At 57.3% G+C, this 20,463-nt stretch overlaps 2 protein-coding genes across 2 annotated transcripts; both read left to right on the top strand.

Moving 5' to 3' along the window:
- The first annotated feature begins 2,748 nt into the window (after positions 1 to 2,748).
- SLC6A19 (solute carrier family 6 member 19) lies at positions 2,749 to 11,416 on the top strand. The gene is made up of 12 exons (XM_049767927.1): positions 2,749 to 2,950; positions 4,693 to 4,833; positions 5,100 to 5,237; positions 6,469 to 6,650; positions 6,726 to 6,836; positions 6,929 to 7,041; positions 7,361 to 7,489; positions 7,773 to 7,929; positions 9,154 to 9,358; positions 9,431 to 9,590; positions 10,947 to 11,109; positions 11,213 to 11,416. The coding sequence occupies exons 1-12, from the start codon at positions 2,749 to 2,751 to the stop codon at positions 11,414 to 11,416; spliced, it is 1,905 nt and encodes a 634-aa protein (XP_049623884.1).
- A 2,509-nt stretch (positions 11,417 to 13,925) lies between these two features.
- On the top strand, positions 13,926 to 19,904 carry SLC6A18 (solute carrier family 6 member 18). The gene is made up of 12 exons (XM_049769030.1): positions 13,926 to 14,088; positions 14,878 to 15,018; positions 15,211 to 15,348; positions 15,539 to 15,720; positions 16,110 to 16,220; positions 16,600 to 16,712; positions 16,990 to 17,118; positions 17,303 to 17,459; positions 17,679 to 17,883; positions 17,981 to 18,140; positions 19,487 to 19,649; positions 19,734 to 19,904. Exons 1-12 carry the CDS (start codon positions 13,926 to 13,928, stop codon positions 19,902 to 19,904), a joined length of 1,833 nt encoding a protein of 610 aa, XP_049624987.1.
- The last annotated feature ends 559 nt before the right edge of the window (positions 19,905 to 20,463 follow it).

The raw sequence follows: 20,463 nt of genomic DNA, 5'->3' as shown, positions 1-20,463 counted from the left end.
TGTGCTCAGACCCAGGACACCAAGATGGCACATGGCTCATTCCATGTGGTGAGGCTGAGTTGTCACTAGGCCAGACCCTGCCCTGTGGCCAGGATGCCCACAGTCCCCATGGGCATTTCTTAAAGAGATGCTCAGTCTGACCCTGTACTGTTAAGAGCTCTGAGGTTCTGGAATGTTCCATTTCTCAGGAGGCAATATTGGCTGGTTGTGTCTTACTGACAGGAAAGGAGTAAGAGCCAATATCTCTCAAAGCTCCCTCAGACTAGCTGGACACACTTGGTCTCAGGAGACCTCAGGGAGATGGGGTCCACAGTCCCTGTGATATGTGAAAAACACACTCCCTGTTGCACATGCCAACACTCACATGCACAGTGTGAACACAGATTCATGCTGACACTCATACACATAGGTGCACATGCCAACACAAGCACACGTGACCTCATCAGTATACACACCAACACACATATGCACACATATGCAAAAACACAGGCACACACCAACACTCACACACACTCAAACACACATGCCAATGCAAACTCACAGGAACACACACCAACATTCACAAACACACTCAAAGATACACACCAACGCTCACACACACTCAAACACACATGCCAATGCAAACTCACAGGAACACACACCAACATTCACAAACACACGTGCGAATACTCAGATCCACATTGTTGTATTTTAATGTAAACTATAATGTCTAAAGTCCTAGCATTGGGGAGGCCTCCCTTGGCATGGCACGGCCCAGCACCTCTAGTCCCTTCAGTGGACTAGAGTCTGAAGATTGCAGGGTAATGGTGGAGAGATTAATTCACAAGCAGTCAGAGTTTCTTTGGAGTCAGCTTGCTTTATCCCAAGGCCCTTACCACCATATGCTTTTCCTCACATGGCTCCTATGCTAAGCTCTTTCCTCCAAGCAGCTTCTTGTCTGATCCTCCTCCTCTAGCTCTCTGCCTCTTTTTCTACCTTCCCTTCCCAGCCAGACTTTCTTTTCTTTCTTCAAAACAGCATGCCCACCCTTGGTGTGGGTGGGTCTGATTCCCCAGGTGTAGTTTGCATTAACGGAAAGCCCAGGCGAAGGGATACCCCACACCACATGGCAACACATTATAGATGCATGCACACAAAGATGTGCATATATCAGCATTGGCACAGATGCACATGCCAACACGTACTCAAAGACACACATGTGAAAATTTACACACATGCAAAGACACACACCAACACTCACAGGCACACACAATGACCCACACCTGTCCACCTATCCACAAGCACACATTTGGACATGCTTACACACACAGGGCAGAAAATGTGAGCTCAGCTCTCCGCTGCACATCATTTTCAGTATAAACAGTGGCCTGATCAGTAGTACTGGACAACAGCAAGTGGAGCTGCCCAGGTCAGGTCAGCATCCCCCTGGAATGGGACATCCTCTGTCTCTTCTGTCCAGGTCAGCTCAGAGCCCTGCAGCTGCATGGTCTTGAGACCCTGAGCACCAGGATGGAGGCTCAGGCAGGGGTCAGGGGGACCAGGTCAGTCCCCACAGGGGCCCACACACCTGGGTTCTCTCCCACTGGGCATTGACCCCACCCCGGGCCCCCGGTGAGACTAATGCCCCCTCCCCTCCCTTTGGGGTCATGTCTCTCCATCTCTCTCAAACTCTGGCTCTTCTGTGTCTCTTCCTGTCTGTTCATCCCTGTCTCTCTCCATCTCCTTCACTCTGTCTCTCTTTCTCCCTCTTCCTCTCAAACCCCCAGCCCCAGATCCCTAAATATAAGTCTAATTCTTTCTTCCTTCCTTCCTTCCTTCCTTCCTTCCTTCCTTCCTTCCTTCCTTCCTTCCTTCCTTCCTTCCTTCCTTCCTTCCTTCCTTCCTTCCTTCCTTCCCTCCCTCCCTCCCTCCCTCCCTCCTTTTTTCCTTCCTCCCTCCCTCCTTCTTTCCTTCCTCCCTCCCTTCCAGGCCCCCTGTCCTGGGGCAAAGGTCAATCCTGACCTAACTGATAGTGACCGCATAGCCCTGTCAGGCTGGTTCTGAACATCCTGTGGACAGGAGTCGTGGGGTCTACTGTACAGAGTAGACATGACTGTCCAGTGTTCTTAAGGTGATAAAGAGCAGGGGTGAGACCAGGATGCCCCTGAGGGGTGAACAGAGGGGTCGGAGATGACAGCATCCCTAAAGGAATGATCAGGGGAATGAAGACCAGCCTGTCTGGAGGCAGGGCCAGGGGTCATGAGCCTAGATGTAGGGGCGGTCCTTCCTCCTGCCAGGCCAGCCATCCTCTCCTCTGGGCCGAACAGTCTCTGGAGAGTCTCTGCACCCAAGCACCCCGTCTTCATCACTGCCCTGCAGCTCCTATATACACCTGGGGCCCAATTTCGGGCCCAGGAAAACTTGGGCAGGGCTACTCTGAGCCCGGTTCCAGGGGGATCCGCACTCAGACGTTCGCCAACACCCCGTCTTGGCCTTAGGGTGCTGTACAGGGTCTGGGGGCACAGGCCTAGCCACTGCTCCCCAGGGTCCCTCCTCCAGGGGAGCTGGGCGTGTCTGGGCGGGCCAGCGGGAGGGTCCCGGCGCCACCCGCGGCAGATAAGGCATTAACAGCAGCCTCCTGGGCTCTGCTGACGCGGCTGCTTGCGGCCCAGGTGCGGGGTGAGGAGCCAAAGGTTCCCTATAAAGGCGCTGGGCCAGCCTTGCCACTCTGCTCCACTGCCCGCACTGCCGCCACCTCCCGCAGCCACCATGGTGAGGCTTGTGCTGCCCAACCCGGGCCTGGAAGGACGGATCCCGTCCCTGGACCAGCTGGAGCGGCTGGAGAAGGAGGAGGCCAGCTCTAGGCCTAAGTGGGACAACAAGGCCCAGTACATGCTCACCTGCGTGGGCTTCTGTGTGGGGCTAGGCAACGTCTGGCGCTTCCCCTACCTGTGCCAGAGCCATGGAGGAGGTAAGGCCATGGAGAGGAGGGTCATCGGGAGGGATCATGGGCAGGGAGGGGAGTCTGGGTGGGGGATCTGGTGAACCTGGAGGGGCGGGATGGGGGTGTTCAGTGAATGGAGAGGGATCCAGTGGGCAAGAAGGAAATCCCAGGGACCAACTGAGCTGGCAGGGAATCCATGGACAGGGAAGGGGTCCCAGGGGATCCAGTGAGCTGGCAGGGGATCTAGGGGGCAGGGAGGGGAACCTGGTGAACCAGTGGGCATGAAAAAAATCCTAGGGGCCAGAGAGATAGCATGGAGATAGGGCATTTGTCTTGCATGCAGAAGGATGGTGGTTTGAATCTCGGCATCCCATAAGGTCCCCTGAGCCTGCTAGGAGCGATTTCTGAGCGTAGAGCCAGGAGTAACCCCTGAGCGCTGCTGGGTGTGACCCCAAAAAACAAAAACAAAAACAAAACACACAAAGAAAAAAGGAAAAAAAAAAAAAAAGAAAATCCCAGATCCAGTGAGCTGGCAGTGGATTCCCGTGGGCCAGGAGGGAGCCTTGGACGTGGGCCCTGGGTGAAGGTGAGGAGGCTCTGCAGAGTGCCCGCCCAACACCCCCTTTGCTGGCATAAACACTGGCGGCCAGCGGGTGGGGCTGAGGGTGCTGACACTGCTTTGTGGTGGAAGGCAGGGCTGGGCAGGGGTGCCAGGGTAGGCCAGCGTGCCCTCCTCTGGGCATACACAAAGCAGCCCCTGACTCCGCTGTAGTCCTGGGTCTCCTGGTCTCCACCAGGCAGCATGGGCAAGTTCATAGGGAGCGGCCCAGATACCACCTGTGTGGTATCTTGAGGCTTGTGTGATCTCTGCCCTAGGTCCAGGGGCCCCTTGTCTCAGCGGGAGGCTGCCGGCCTGGTGCTGGGGCTCACCTGGGAAGGAGGCAGGGCAGGATTGGGGTGTGAGGTCTAGGGACCTGGCATCAGGCAGGATTTAGGGCTCCAGGCTGGATCAGTTGAGGATGACCACACAGTGTTCCTGGTTGACTCCACACAGCGGGACTAGCAAGGCTTGTGTTGTCCCCTCCCACATCCTCTTTCTTGGCCCGGTACTGTATGGAGTGCAGGCAGGTCTCAGGGCAGCACAGGGCAGGGGTCCCTGACAGAACGCACCTTGGAGGGAGGTGAGGTCTCAGTGAGGACAGGGACAGGCTGGAAGCTGTCAGCTTCAAGAGGCACTTGTATGCCTGGAAGGAAGGAAGGAAGGAAGGAAGGAGGGAGGAAAGAATGGAAGAAAGTGAAGGGGGAGGAATGGTATGTGCGGAGGTTGATGGGAAGAAGGAGGGAGGAGAGGGCAGAGGAGAGGGCGATGCTCCTTAGGAGCGGTGGCTCTGGGGATCTTTGAGGATGGGAGGAGGCCCCACCCCTGGGCAGTGACAGGCACTGAGTCCAAGGCACCCAGTGGAGTCCGGTCCCTGTGTTTGGGAGTAATTGACGGAGTCAGCACAGCTTTGCCCGTGGGTACCTGACCTTTGCCCACACCCAGGGCTAATCTGGCTGATGGTGCCAACCTGCAATGCCCGATCACCTGCAGCCTTCCTGGTGCCGCTATTGTGAGGGCAGTGCCTCCCCCTGGCACCCACTTCTGCACCCTGGCCCAGAGCACTTCAGTCCATATGTATGTGTGTGTATGAAACAGTGCACACATGTGCACATGCATGTCTGGCCCCGCACCCTGCTGACCACCCACCGCACCTGCTCTTTCTCCACAGGGGCCTTCATGATCCCCTTCCTCATTCTGCTGGTAGTCGAGGGGATCCCGCTGCTGCATCTAGAATTTGCCATCGGCCAGAGGCTGCGCAAGGGCAGTGTAGGAGTCTGGGGCTCCATCCACCCTGCGCTCAAGGGCATCGGTATGCGAAGGCAGGGCTGAGTAGGGCTGGGCCAGGGATTTTGGTCCACATGTGTGCACTGGGCCATGCCCCTGCCCTGCAGCCTGCAGTTCCCACCCCTACCCCCTGGTCCACCCTCTGACCCAAACTCAGCCCTTCCCTCTGCCCCTCTCTCTGCCCTGTCCTGCCCTGCCCGCCAACCTACTGGCCCATTGGTACCTGGCCCACTTGCTCTGGGCCATGTCTGTGACCCCTCTCTGACTCCTGATTCCTGCCTCCCCCTGCAGGCATTGCATCCATGTTTGTGTCCTTCGTGGTGGGCTTTTACTACAACACCATCATTGCCTGGGTCATGTGGTACTTCTTCAACTCCTTCCAGGAGCCTCTGCCCTGGAGCCAGTGTCCCCTCACCGAGAACCGAACAGGTGAGAGACACACGGGACCCCACCGGGCAACGCCCCAGTTCCCTTGTGGAACTGGAGACAAACTGCCCAGATGCAGGGACCTTCCTGGCAGGTCCTCCTTGTCTTCCCAGACTCGATGCTCCCCCCTGCTGGTGCTGGTGGGAACAAGCAGACCTGCCCTCCTGTCACTTAGCCCAGCATGGCAACCTGCCCTGTCCCTAGCTGCCAGACACCCTCTGGGCTTCAGGACACTTCATGAGCTCAGGAGGCAGGGCTGGGACCCATAGAGGCAGATCAGGTGGATCCTCCCCTGGCTGGATTGTCCTGCATATGACTATGTGCACATGGCAATGTGTTGCAAGTCAGCCCTTGAAGAGGTTGACTGATGGAGGGATGGAGGATGAGGCCTTTCTCTTCCAGCCTGGAGCACGCGTCTGCCACCCTGTCTTGCCAACGGTTCTGAGGTGAAACGGCGGGTAAACAGCTCGCAGACAGGCTTGTGGAAATATTAGCTTTATTTGGTGGACAAGACTGAGGTCCAAAGACTCAGCCTCAGTTCCAGCAAAAAGCCCCTCGCCTTCCACAGACCCTTGTTTTTATCCCCCAGAATCAGGTACCACCCAATGGTGGGATCAGATACCAACCAATGGTGGAAGCAGAATCAGGTACCATCCTAGGGTGGGGGCAGAATGCCAGGTCACACCCTAGGGTAGGGCACAATCACCGATCAGGTTAGGGTGAGTAACATAGTAATCCCCTAAAATATTTACATACACAACAACAATGAATGTTGAAGCCATGTATGTCTGTACACGCTCTGTGTCTTCATATGTGAATACATGTGTGAGGTTGCATGCATGTATGCCCTATGTGTGTCTGTGTGAGGGGAGGCAGAGGGGGCATGACTGAGTGGGTACTGTGCCGGTGAGGCCATGTGCTATGTGTACATGCAGGTCTGCATGTGTTGACACACACATGAGGCTGTATGCATGTCTGCATTGAGGAAGTGTGGTTTGTGCCTGTGTACAAATGTGTCTGCATGTGTGAGCACACGTGAGTTCTATATGAGCATACGTGAGACTGTGCATGTGTGTCTGCATGTATAAACACATGCATATGAGGTGGCACGTGCATGCATGCCTGTATGTGTAAGCATGCATGTGAGGTGACTTGCCCACATGTATCCTATCCTGTGTGTATGCGGGCATCTCCTGCCTATGCTTTCCCAGTGTGACCAAGGCTGTGCCCACAGGCGTGGTGGATGAGTGTGCACGAAGCTCAGCCGTGGACTACTACTGGTACCGGGAGACGCTGAACATCTCCACGTCCATCAGCGACTCAGGCTCCGTGCAGTGGTGGCTCCTTCTGTGTCTGACTTGTGCCTGGAGTGTCCTCTACGTGTGCACCATCCGTGGCATTGAGACCACGGGCAAGGTAAGGGCCAGTGCCGGCTCCCGCAGCCCCTCGCCAGCGTAGTACCCGGTCATGTCTCCCTCTTTCTCCCCTCAGGCTGTGTACATCACCTCCACGCTTCCCTATGTCGTCCTCACCATCTTTCTCATCCGAGGTCTGACTCTCAAGGGGGCCACCAACGGCATCATCTTCCTCTTCACGCCCAATGTGAGTGGCCATAGGGTGGGGCTGGGGCAGCAGCTGGTGGGGTGGGGCCGTAGCTGTCCCTGACTTGCAGCTGATGCTGTGTTGGGTGGCAGGTCACGGAGTTGGCCAACCCAGTGACCTGGCTGGACGCAGGGGCGCAAGTGTTCTATTCCTTCTCGTTGGCCTTCGGGGGCCTCATCTCCTTCTCCAGCTACAACTCTGTGCAGTGAGTGGGCTGCTGGGGCCCTGCCTCTGTCGGGAGGATGCAACGGGATGACCAGACAGGCAGAGCCTGGGGTAGGGACAATTCCTGGGGAGAACACAGCCGCCTCCTTCACCCACTTCTCTCAGCCTTGCCCCCTTGGCATGTTTGGACCCCAACTTTGGCGGGGTCAGCTGGGCTCAACTGCCCAGGACATGCAGAGCAACTGTCAGCTGCGGGGCCCCTGGGAGTGAGCATTGGTGGGTGGCAGGCACGAATGGGGAGGCCAGAATGAAGTGGGAAGTGAATGCTGGGCCTGGGACATGACACGCTCTGTCCACAGCAACAACTGCGAGATGGACTCAGTCATCGTGTCCATCATCAATGGCTTCACGTCGGTGTACGCAGCCACTGTAGTCTACTCCATTATTGGCTTCCGTGCCACTGAGCGCTATGATGAGTGCTTCAACCAGTGAGTGCCCAGCGCCCACTTTGCCCTCTCTCTCTGTACCCCCATGGGAGCCTTCGCCCACCCCCACCCCATCCCCTGGTTCACGGTGCTGATTATTCAGAAACATTTTTATTTTTTGGCCACACCCAGTGGCACTCAGGGGTTACTCCTGGCTCTGTGCTCAGAAATCACTCCTGGAAGGCTGGGGGACAATATGGGATGCCGGAATTGAACTGGGTCCATCCAGGGACAGCCACAGGCAAGGCAAACTCCCTACGACTGTGATATCATCTGGCCCCTCCAGAAACATCTTGACGCTCATTAATGGCTTCGACCTGGCAGAAGGTTCGGTGACACAGGACAACTTCACAGAGGTGCAGAGCTACTGGAATGCCACAGACCCCAACACCTTCGCCACTCTCAGCTTCCAGACCTGCGACATCAACTCCTTACTCTCTGAGGTGAGGTGGGGCTCAGGACCTGTGTTCAGAGCAGGGTCTGCTGCTTACCCAAGGCCCCTTATGTCTGTAGAGCTGTACCCAGCTGTGCAGGGTTATAAAAAACTGGGGCCACCAGTTCCTGAAGGTTCAGTGGTGCCAGTGGGGCTGGCGGGAGCTCAGAGTGCACATGCATCTCAAACATGCCTCCACAATGCCTGTGCCCATGTTGGGAAGGAGCAGGGCCCAGAGGCCTGAGCACCACTGGGTGCCGTGTCCCAACAATAATCCCTGTGTCTTTCCGGGCACTGCCATGTCTTTCCGGGCACTGCCACCCCAGAGCTTGGCATCCAAGCTTGTCTTCATAAACAAGCAAGGGGATCTGGGTTCTACCTGAGACCAGGTCACAGGACATTAGTCTCTTTGGTTTTGGGACCACACCCAGTGGTGCTCAGGGGGTTACTAATTCTGGAGGCTCTGTGCTCCATAATCACTCCTTTTTTTTTTTTTTAACCACACCTGGCTATGTTCAGGGGCTATTCCTAGCTTTGCTCAGGACGCCTTCCTGGCATGCACGGGGGGCCATGTGGGATGCCGGTGACTGAACTCAGGTCGAGCGCGTGCAAGGCAAGAGCCCTACCCGCTGTTCTATCGCTCCGGCCCCTCCATAAACACTCTTAACAGTGCTTGAGGAACTATATAAGATGCTGAGAATTGAACCTGGGTCGGCCACCTGCAAGGCAAATGCTTTCCCACTGTGCTATGGCTCCGTTTCCGGATTCTGAAACTAGACTTGTGTCTAGGGCTAGCATGTGGCATGGGGGTGGGGGCACAGTAGGGCAGACTCCGAACCCTTTGTTTTTCGAGATACAGTGGATCAGTCAGCAGCTGGAGCAGGTCCCAACAGAAGGCTCTGAGGAGGCCAGACCAGGCCTGAGATTCTTCTGCTCATGACTTAGCCTTGCACAGGCAGTGCTGTTGTGGGGTGCTGTGTGTGTGTGTGTGTGTGTGTGTATGTGTACCCTTGGTAATGCAGACCCTGCACCTTCCTTCACGGGGCTTCCCACTCTTCCCAAGCCCCCCAAGTCTCCCTGTAGAGCCAGGGCTCTATGCCCCGGGGAACAGCACTCTCCTCATAGGACTCAAGCCTGAGCATCCTGGACTAGTTCATTCCCAAGCCATGGGCATCCAGGTGCAGCCCTGCTGAGGTCCAGTGTGAGGCCTGCAGCAAATGTTCTCTGCCTGCAGGGTGTGGAGGGCACCGGGTTAGCCTTCATCGTCTTCACTGAAGCCATCACCAAGATGCCCGTGTCACCGCTGTGGTCCGTGCTCTTCTTCATCATGCTCTTCTGCCTTGGCCTATCATCCATGTTTGGCAACATGGAGGGCGTCGTTGTGCCCTTGCAGGATCTCAACATTGTCCCCAAAAAATGGCCCAAGGAGCTTCTAACAGGTAAGGGATCAAGCCCGGGACAGAGAGGGGCTGGCTGGGGGCAGCGCAGGCCCTGAGCCTATGTGCTTGCAGGTCTCATCTGTCTGGGGACCTACCTGCTGGCCATCATCTTCACGCTGAACTCGGGCCAGTATTGGCTGTCTCTGCTAGATGGATATGCCGGCTCCATCCCCCTGCTGGTCATCGCCTTCTGCGAGATGTTCTCAGTTGTCTACATCTATGGCGTGGACAGGTGGGCAAGGAGGCCTGGGTGGGGTGGATAGTGGGGGAAGGACCATCTTGGACCCAGTGGCCCCTCTTCCTGGCCAGCATAGTCGGGTGCCACCAGTTTCCTGCAGTGCCTGCAGACAATACTAGGGCTCTGAATCCAGCCTCTGAGCAGGAAGGAAGGTCAGCCTTGTGAAATCGCCCCATGTGCCATATTTCCAGCCCCAGGTGAGTGGATCTGAAGCAGGTAGATGCAAAGAATTAATAAACCAAGCCAGTCAGGAGAGAATCATGAGTCAGTAGCTTCTCACCTCATGATCTTTCTCTGCATGAACCAAACTGATCTTTCTTTATTCTTCCAGTACAAATTCACCCCAGTGCAGGAGGGTCAAGTGAGTGACAAAGGTACCTATATATCAAGCTACTCCAGCCTAGATGGATGTTTACAAAGGGATAAGTGAAAAGGAAAGAGGAAGTTGGGGACCACCTTTATTTTGGGTAAAAGCAGGGTATCATCTCACAGGCCCTGACCAGATGTGGATGCTGTGGTCTGGCATCTGCAGTGAATGAGCACAAAAGTCCTAGCCAGATATAGCTCTGCCCCATGGCAGAGGGGCCAGGAGGCCTGGACCCTGGACAGCTGAGAGCCTAGGAGTAGGCCAGGGAAGGGAGAGGTACCTTCTCCAGCATGGGGAGGACAATGGATGCTACACAGGCTCCAGGTCTCCCATGGGGCAAGTCAGCTCTGGTAGTGGACAAGAGTCTGTTTCCAGATCCAAGTCCATGGCCAGTGTGGGATCAGTGCAGGTCATTTGTGGAGTTTTTGTTTTGTTTTGGGCCATACCTGGTGGCACTCAGGGGTTACTCCTGACTCTACACTCAGAAATCACTCCTACCAGACTTGAGGAACCATATGGGATGCCGGGGGATCAAACCTGGTTCCATCCAGGTTGGCCCGTGCAAGGTAAATGTCCTACCACTGTGATATCACACTAGCCCCTGTTTAGGCCATTTTTGTAGGGTCAGTGGAGGTTAGTATGAGGTCAATGCAGGGTCAGTGCAGGGTCAGTGTGGGGTGAGTACAGGTCAGTTCAAGGTTAGCTGCTCAGGGTCAGTTGTGCAGGGTCTGCTCAGGGTCCATGCCCTGAGTGTGGGTGCAGGTAGTAAGCTGGTCATGTCTTCCTTAGATATGTCGGGGTTTGCAGCTGTGAGGGAACAGTGTGGTGGTTCTGGAGACAGGATCACAGACAGGAGAGTGTGGGGCGTCCTACAGGAGACAGGGAATAGCCCTCTAATGCCAGTGCAAGTGGCCTGCAGGGCACCTGGCCAGGCCTCTGGTTGGGAAGCCGAGTAGCCAGTGACACCCCCTGCCTGCTCCCAGGTTCAACAAGGACATCGAGTTCATGATCGGCCACAAGCCTAACATCTTCTGGCAGATCATGTGGCGTGTGGTGAGCCCCTTGCTCATGCTGGTCATCTTCCTCTTCTTCTTCGTGGTCAAAGTCAATGAGGAGCTCATCTACAGTGTCTGGGACCCAGCCTATGTGAGCAGGGGTGGCAGGAGTGGGGGGAGGATCAGGGGGAGAAGTGGGGACAGGAGGAGCAGAGGCCTCCCAACTGTTTACCTGGCATCTCCCCACATCGCAGGCGGAATTCCCCAAGTCTCAGAAGGTGCCATACCCAGACTGGGTGTATGCAGTGGTGGTCATTGTCTCGGGTGTGCCCTGCCTCGCCATCCCCTGCTTCGCCATCTACAAGTTCATCCGGAACCGCTGCCAGAAACGAGGGGACCAGCAGGGGCTGATTGGCACCCAGTCTATGGCCTCTCTCAATGGCGACCTCAAGCACTGAGCAGGCCGAGGGGCTGGCTGTGTGTGGTGGGAGCCAGCATGCACGGACACCCACACATGCAGCCATGCATATATACTCCGTGTATGATTGAGCATTTCCTCTATGTGAGCTGGTATATTTATAGGAGTGCACACATGAATCGTGTGAGGGGCTGCCAGGATGTATGCATATGTATAGTATAATGATATGTAAGGATGTGTGCGCACATGTATCGCCTGAGAGTATGTGATGATGTGTGCATGTGCATTGTATGATGCTATGTGAGGATGTGAGCACACATGTAGTGTGAGGGTATATGAGGATGTGTTTACATATGTATAGTATGAGGATATGTGAAGGTGTGTGCACACATGTATAGCACGAGGGTATTGAAGATGTGTGCACATGTATAGTGTGAAGGTGTGTGAGTGTGTACACATGTATGTAGCATGAAGGTATTGAGGATGTACAGTGAAGGTGAGGGTTGCATGCACATGCGTATCGTGTGATGACAGGTGCATGTCTATTCATGTGTGCACGTGTGTTTAGGCTTGATCTGTTCTGTACATGTGTGTGGGCTCCTACATGTGCACGTGTGTCCCACAGCTGCCTCTCACTTATCCCTTTCAGTCTGCAGAAATGTAGGCCTGCTTTGTTCCCCAGAAGATGGCAGCTACAGCATGGGAAGCCCCTGGTCTGGGACTTCCCCGATTTCCCTGCTTGCACCCTTTGACTTCAGAAGCCCCAGATGCAGCCTTTGACCCTGCTGTGGTGTGTCTCAAAGTGGCCAGAGGATTCTGGGCACCTTGAGGGGACCCGCCTGTATGGCACGTGTGCCCTGGCACCTCGAGAGCCCCAGCCCTAGCCAGCTTAGTGCACGCCGGCCCGTTAATCATTGCCGGGACACAGCAGTTCAATAAAACCCCGCTGGGCGGAATGCACCTCTGCCTGTTCCCGGAGAGGACTGGGTGTTCGCTGTGTGAATTTTTAGCCAGACGTCGGTGAGGCAGGTTATAGGGTAACCGGCCTTGCTGTTGGGGTGGGGGCCTGGTGTGGGAAGCACCCCCGCCCGGTCCCTGTGCACCACATGACTGTATCCACAGTGGGGTGGGGATGGGCTTTATCCTGTCTCGAGTCCCACAAAAAATGCTGGAAGCCAAAGCTTCCTTCTGAGGAGAGCTGCACTGGAAGTGGGCCCAGCCCCCAAATGAGTCCATTGCTGCCTGTGCCTGGCACCGGTGACCTAGAGAAGGAAGGAGAGTGTGACTTCAGGGCTGCGGGTTCTGGACTCCCACCCAGCTAGCCCTCCCTGAGAAATGCAGTAGGGCTCCAGGCACATTGCTGGGTGTCAGGGTCAAACCCCACTGTTTTCTGTGAGCAAACATGTCTGGACAACTCAAGTGGGTGCACCCGCCCCACAGAGCAGGGTTGTGCTTCCAAGCTTTCCCCAAGCCTCTCTTCTAGTATTCTTTCACTCCCTCATCCCCCCAAAATATTCTAGAAACATTCCGAAAGGCTCACATTTCCAGGACAGTTTGTTGGATACCTGGAGGGGCAGCGGTGTGAGGCCAGGAGGGGCTGGGGGGTTGTCTAACCTGGCTCTAGCAAACCCAACAGGGAGCCAAGGCAAAGGAAACTGAGCCTGTATAGGCAATATCCGGGACCCTGGGGGGTGGGGAGGACAGGCCTGGGGGCTACATAGGCCACGAAAGGATCCTCAAGGGCTGGAGCAACAGCACAGCGAGGAGGGCATTTGCCTTGTCAATGGCTGACCCAGGTTCAATCTTCGGCTTTCCATATGGTCCCCTAAGTCTTCCGGGAGTGATTGCTGAGCACAGAGACAGGAGTAACTAAGGTCCAAAAACTAAAACCAAAAAGAAAGGATCTTCAGACACACCCCCAAGCCCCACCCAGAGCCCCAAGAAGCAAAAATCCTACTTTTTCCAGGCTAGCTTCTTGGGAAAACACTGGGATCTGAGCCCAGAGGTAGGAGGCTCTTCACAGTGAGTGTGCAGCAAAAGAGCCTGAATGATGCCATGATAGTCCACCTGAGGCAGGGCCACGTCTCACCTGGACACCCACCCATGTGTCGGGGACACTCATGTTTTCCTATAGCACTTTTCCTCAGTCCCTCTGCTTACTGCACCTCTGGGTGGGGTGGGGGCATGTCACACACAGCAGATGCGATTCACACTGGTTCTCATGCTCCTAACAAAGTCCAGAGACTGAGGGAAGATAGAAAGTGTATCCATAGAACATTCTTAAACGGAAGGCAGGCCAAGACTGTAGGGCATCACAGCGGGGTGGGGTGGGCAGCACTGTGGCCATAATGGTGGGAGTTGGTGGCTGTGCAGGCCTGAGCCCAGTCCCTCTGCAGGAAAAAGTAAAGGACCCACTGGCTTTAGGAGCTGAAGGGTGAGAGGCCCAGGGACAGTGAAGGCCAGGCTGGTGGTTAGCAATTAACAGGCTCCTCCTAGTGCCTTTATACAGGCGGCAAACAGTGGTATTCCCTGCAGCCCCCACCGCGAGCATGGCAAGCACCTGGGGATCCGGCAGCGGGGACAGCGGGGACAGTGGGGAAGACAGACCCAAATGGGACAATAAGCTGCAATACCTGCTGAGCTGTGTGGGCTTCGCTGTGGGTCTGGGCAACATCTGGAGGTTCCCGTACCTGTGCCAGGCGTACGGGGGAGGTGAGCCACCCCACCAGGGCTGAAAGGGCAGATGAGCCAGAGGGAGGTAGCTGGGGTCCAGGGGGTGTGCCAGCCCCACTTGGCATATACCAGGAGTGCTTCTCCCCAACAGGAGCCCCTGGCATGAACCTCCCACATATGAACTGGGGCATCGGGCGGGCTCAGGGCCGCACACAATCCAGCACCCACCCCTTGGATGGGTACCTTGAACCTGCCTCGGACCCCTGTTGTGCTTTGACCCTGGAATAGAACCTGTATGAAAATGCCCCAGAAAAGGAGTCCCAGAGACCTCAGAGACCAAGTCCCTGGGGCCTTGAGAACCCCACAGGGCAGCACCCGGCACCTGGACCCCAGGCCCAAGAGGTCTCAATGTTTGCTTCAGAAGATGCTCTTATAGATAGGAATGTGGATGTCTTCCTCCATGACCCCACCCCTACCAAGAACTGGGGTAAGGGCATGCACGGGATCTTTGATGGGACCAGGAACCAGGCCCTGCTGTGGGCCAAAGCAGAGCTATGCTGCTCTTTGCATCTCTAAAGCTGCCTCTGGTGGAAAGGGCCAGATATAAGGGTCTGGGGTGCTGGTTCTGCAGACCCAGGTCCCAGCACAAAGGGGTCTGTTCTCATGTGCTGAGGCGCCCAGGCCAGCGCCCATCTGGTGGTCACAGAGCTTGGCCAGTGAACCTTGGTCACCACCACCTATGTCCACTCCCTTCTCAAATCCCACGGTAGACTCAGCGTCCACCTTGGCCCTGGGTACTCCCACTTGCTGCCTCTGCTCATCCTACAGGTGCCTTCCTCATTCCCTACCTCATTGCTTTGGTGTTTGAGGGAATCCCCCTGTTCCACATCGAGCTCGCTATCGGCCAACGGCTGCGCAGGGGCAGTGTGGGCGTGTGGAAGGCCATCTCACCCTATCTGGGTGGGGTCGGTATGTGTGTCCCCCAGGGAGTGTCCCTAGGGCAGGGGGAGGGAGTTGCTGCCTGTGGGAAGTGACCTCTGAGCCTTGCCTGGCTGGGTATATGGACACCTCAGGACCCAAACAGGGGCCAGGCCTGCTCCCACAGCCTCAGCTCGAGTCCGGGATGGCCAGGAAGGAGGTAACTGATTTGGCCACCCGCAGGCCTGGGCTGCTTCAGCGTGTCCTTCGTGGTCTGCCTGTACTACAATACGGTGATCACCTGGGTGTTCTGGTATCTGCTCAACTCTTTCCAGCAACCACTGCCCTGGTCCACTTGCCCTCTCAACTCCAACCACACAGGTGGGTTTGTAGAGGTGACAGGAAGTAGCGGCAGTTGGGCAGGGAGACATGACCCATGAGGCTCCAGATCAGGCCTGGCTATGGGGGTGGGGGGTCCCAGGCGCTTGCAGCACTGAACCCCTATGTGGGTGCAGCCAGCTGGGTGGTGCGAGGCTGGCATCCCTGATGCCCCTTGATATGCCCATCCCAGGCCTAGTGGAGGAATGTCGAGACAGTAGCACCGTGAACTACTTCTGGTATAGGCAAACACTGAATATCTCAGCCGACATCAACGACAGCGGGTCGGTGCAGGGTCACCTGCTGCTCTCGCTGGCGGCCAGCTGGGCAGTGCTGTACTTGTGTGTCATCCGAGGCATTGAGTCCACGGGGAAGGTAGGACCTTGCACCTCTGGGCCCCGCACAACAACCTTGGGGAGACTCAGGCCCCATGGTCACAGGTTGAAGGGGCACTGTCCTGTTCTGTCCATCTTGTTCTTTCCAGCCTTTTCTCTGGGCTCTCTGAGTCTTCCTGAGAGCTTCTCACAGGCAGAAGTGGGGTGTGCTGGGTGTCTCTATCTCTGCCCTGTCTGGGTGGTCAGTGCTGGCCTCAGTCTCTACAATCAGCGTTGGACTGATAGGTACATGGTGCCTGCAGTGGGGCAGTCTCTTCAGGCTTGGGGGGTCCTAGCCTGGATGTGGTCAGTGTGGCCCATCTCTACCCAGTGCCACCCAGGGTACTTTTGTACTGTGTTGGCACCAGGTGAGGCCATTGTGTCTTTCAGGCAATCTACTTCACAGCATTATTCCCATACCTGGTCCTCACCATCTTCCTGGTGCGGGGACTCACCCTACCCGGGGCAACTGATGGCCTGGTCTACCTGTTCACCCCCAATGTAAGTGGCTCTGGGCCTCAGCCCCCGACTGGATGGGAACCACGAGTCCCTCTAGGTCAGCAGCCCTTTCAGATGGTTCTGTGTTACTCAGACCCCCACACTCCTTGACCTGAACCCCTCGTAAGCCCATATAACTCACTGCTCTGGCTCCAGGCAGCATGGTCCCAGGGAAGACTCAGGGCACCTAGTACTAGTGCACCTCTCAAGCCCCCACTGTGGGCAATTGGGAGTCTCCGGACAAACTCCAGGCCTGAGAACAGAATGACTGAAGCTCAGATCTCTGTTGTCCAAGTGGTGAGGCAGAGACCCCTACTAGACAGTTGTCCCTAAGGAAGCCCAGAAGGTTCCAGGATAGCTGAGTGTGTGGTGCCTCCCACAGATGCAGATTTTGAGGAACCCCCGTGTGTGGCTGGATGCGGCCACCCAGATCTTCTTCTCTTTGTCCCTGGGCTTTGGGGGCCACATTGCGTTTGCCAGCTATAACCCGCCCAGGTAGGGCCTGATGCTGCTGAGTCAGTTGGGCTGTGATGCTCCAGTGCCTGCATAACTGGATGCCATCAAACTGCCTGTGATTTGGTGCGTGGAGGCGGCTGAGTACGGCTCCTCATCCCATTATACTCAGCTCAGCAGCCTGGGTTTGGGGACACCCTACCTTAGGGCCTGGGAGGTTGGGGTGGAGTTCTTCACTGTCTGTGGGACAGAGCCCTGAGCAGCAGGGTCCCAAGCAGAAAGAGTCCCCTCACAATGGGAGACATGGGGCTATCTCCAGGAATGACTGTGAGAAGGACGCCGTGAGCATCGCACTCATCAACAGCATGACATCCCTCTACGCATCGGTCGCTGTCTTCTCTGTCCTGGGCTTCAAGGCGGCTAATGACCATGGGCACTGCCTGGACAGGTGAGTGGGACCTCAGCATGCCCAGGTTTAGGCCCTGCCAATGTTCGTGGCACGAGGAAATAGATGTCTGTGGTGCTTGCTGATGTGCAACGGTCAGGGAAGGGGTCCTGGATTCCTGATGGCACAGCCCAGAGACACAGGCATGGACAAGATGTTCTGGCCCACTGCTGCCCTGTCCGTGCAGGAACATCCTGGTGCTCCTCAATGCTTTTGAGCTGCCTGACCAGAGTGTTACCCGCGAGGCCTACCCGGACCTGCTCCTGCACCTCAATGCCACACAGCCTGAGCACTTGGCTAGGCTCCCCCTGGAGGTGTGCCGTCTGCAGGACTTCCTGGACAAGGTGCTGGGACCCCTAACTGGCTGAGGCTGGTCCCCAAGCTGTCCACAGTCACTGGGTGGGGTGTGGTGCTGGGTGAGCCCAGGGGCACTCATGGGTGGCAGTGTCCTTAAGGGACACGCTCTGTTCCCTGGAGACGTGACATGACTGGCTGCGCCTGAGTGCCTGAACACACACTGCGGCAGTGTTGCGGGCACACAAGTCCCGTGTGTGCCATTGCAGAGTGCATCGGGCACTGGGCTGGCGTTCATAGTGTTCACGGAGGCCATCCTGCACATGCCGGGGTCGCCTGTCTGGGCCGTGCTCTTCTTTGGGATGCTCTTGTCCCTGGGCCTGTCGTCCATGTTCGGGAACATGGAAGGGGTCATCACGCCGCTGCTGGACTTGGGGCTCCTGCCCAAAAGGCTCCCCAAGGAGATCTTGACAGGTACGTGGGCCGTGGAACTCCGTCGGAGGCGGCCCTGGGCCCAGCGCGGGTGCCTCTCTGCCTTGTGGGACGCCCCCTAAGCCCGCTTCCTCGGTAGGGCTGGTCTGCCTGTTCTGCTTCCTCACGGCCACCTGCTTCACGCTGCGTTCGGGCAGCTACTGGCTGGAGATCTTCGACAGCTACGTCGCTTCCGTCAACCTCCTGGTCTGTGCGCTGCTGGAGGTGGTGGGCGTGGCCTACGTGTACGGGATGGAGCGGTGAGCCAATCCAGTTCGGGCCCGCCCTCGTCAGGCCCCGCCCCTCCCCTCGCCCACCCCGCCCTCACCTCAGCCTGACTGACCCCTGCCTTCTTCCGGGATTCGCACCCCTCTTCCTTCTCCTCATCCCTCAGTTCCTCTCTGTACACACCCCATCTTCATCCTGTGCCATATTCACACCACAGCCTTGGCCGCCCGCACTCCATTCTTACACCAGGTCCTTGACATTCTTCCTCAGGCCATACTGTGGGCCTTTTCCTCATCCCTCCCTCCCTACAGCCCAGCCCCACCCCTTCCCTCACCACAGCTGTCAGACCGCCCCTTACCCATCATCCGGCCTACTTTCGGCCCAGCCCCTTCCCTCTCATCCCTCTCACCACAGCCTTCAGATCCCACCCCCCCACCCCCGCAGTTCTAGGCCACGCCCCTTCCCCTGGCCCCTCCCTTCTCAGTCCTCAGCCACGCCTCTCCCGACCCATAATAAGCCCTGTCCTCTAAACGGCCCTCAGCCCCGCCCCTTCCTCTCATGCTCCCTCCCATCGTCAGCCCCGCCCCTTCTCCATCCCTTCCTACATCCTAAGCCCCGCCCCTTCATGATGCCACAGCTGTCAGCCCCGTCCCTTACCCATCATCCCTCCACACCCTTGGCCCCGCCTCTTTCCTCTCATCCCTCTCACCACAGTGTTCAGATACAACTTCCGGTTTCCCAACTCCCCACAGTCCTCGGCCCCGCCCCTTCCTCTAGCCCCTCCCTTCCCAGTGCTCAGCCACGCCTCTTCCCTCCCCACAATCATAAGCCCCGCCCTCCCGCAGCCTGTCTTCAGCCCCGCCCCTTCCATCCCCCCACCCCACCCTCACCTCACTGCGTCAGTCCTATCCTCCACTCACCTCATCCTGACCCCTGCGTCTTCCTGTCCTCTCACCCCTCTTCTCTTCTTCCCACAGTTCCTCTCTTCACACCATCACACCACAGCCTTGGCGCCCCCACACTCCATTCTTACACCAGGTCCTTCACATTCTTCCTCACACCCTAGGGTCGGCCTCGCCCTTCCCTTTCTGTCAGACCCGCCCTTTACCCATCATCCCTCCACCTCAGCCCTCCCTCGCCACAGCCTCGGCCCCGCCCCTTTCCTCCACGGCTTAGCCACGCCCCTTTCTCTCACCTCCCGCCCCAATCCCTAGCCCCGCCCACTCCTTTTATCTTCAGCCCTGGGTCCTGCTCCCCTTCCCACCACACGAGCCAGCTCCCTTGGTCTCCCCGGCCCAGCTGGTCTGCCCCCTTCCTGGAACCCGGCCCGTGACTGCCACTCCTTTCCCCATTGGCAACTGACGGGCGCCGGGTGCAGGTTCTGTGCCGACGTGGCCTGGATGACCGGGCGGCGTCCGAACCTCTACTGGAGGCTGAGCTGGCGGCTGCTCAGCCCCCTGCTGCTGCTCGGCGTGCTGGTGGCCTACGTGGCCCTGATGGTGCAGTCGCCTCCCGCCTACTGGGTCTGGGACCCGCACTATGTACGTACCCTCGGCGCCCTCCCCAGGGGCCTGCTGGAGCCCACGCGGCCCTGCCTTCCTTGCTGAGCCCGGGGGTCCTTGCAGGAGAAGTTCCCGGGGCGCCAGGAGAAGCGCTACCCAGGCTGGGTGCAGGCCGCTTGCACGCTCATGTGCTTCGTCCCCTTGCTGTGTACTCCCGCCGTGGCACTGATCCAGCTGCTTGCTCGCCGACGACGCCAACGAGGACACCAACACCAGGACGGCAGGGCCAGCTGAGGGAGAAGCAGGGGTGGGGGCGAGGAGGGGACAGGCCAACCAGCCGCCCGTGTCAGGCAAGCCCCATTACACGTGTGTTCCACTCCAGGCGTGCCTGCCGTGGTTAATTCTCCCTAGCAGACTCACCTGCATCTGTCTTCACACTGATTCTGCGCTGTGGGACACACAGAGCACCTGATCACCCACGGAGTAAGGCAAAACATGAAGGGTCCACACGGCTCCGAGGGCTGAGCTGTCACACAGGTGGTCCTCACCCATCACCCTCACTCATACCATCAGCCACGCACCCACCACGGGCTTCCTACTGGGCTGGTCTCAGGTGGCTGATGCCCTCCCAGCTTCACAAACTGGGTCCATTGCCTGCCCCACCCACACCGGCAGCTGTGGCTGAGCAAATCTGACTGCTATGGCGTGTGTGTGTTTGTGGTGGCGTGCCAGCTGCCTGGCCATGTCAAATCTGAGCCCTTTCCCAAGCTCCCTGTCCCCCAGGCGCTGTCCAGGGTCCTGGAGGGCCAGAACACAAGTCCTCGGTGTCTCACAGCCCCCAAGATCAGTCAGC

The sequence above is a fragment of the Suncus etruscus genome, chromosome 2 (assembly GCF_024139225.1).
Source record: "Suncus etruscus isolate mSunEtr1 chromosome 2, mSunEtr1.pri.cur, whole genome shotgun sequence".
Classification (NCBI taxonomy): Eukaryota; Metazoa; Chordata; class Mammalia; order Eulipotyphla; family Soricidae; genus Suncus; species Suncus etruscus.
This window is presented reverse-complemented; position numbering and strand designations above follow the sequence as displayed.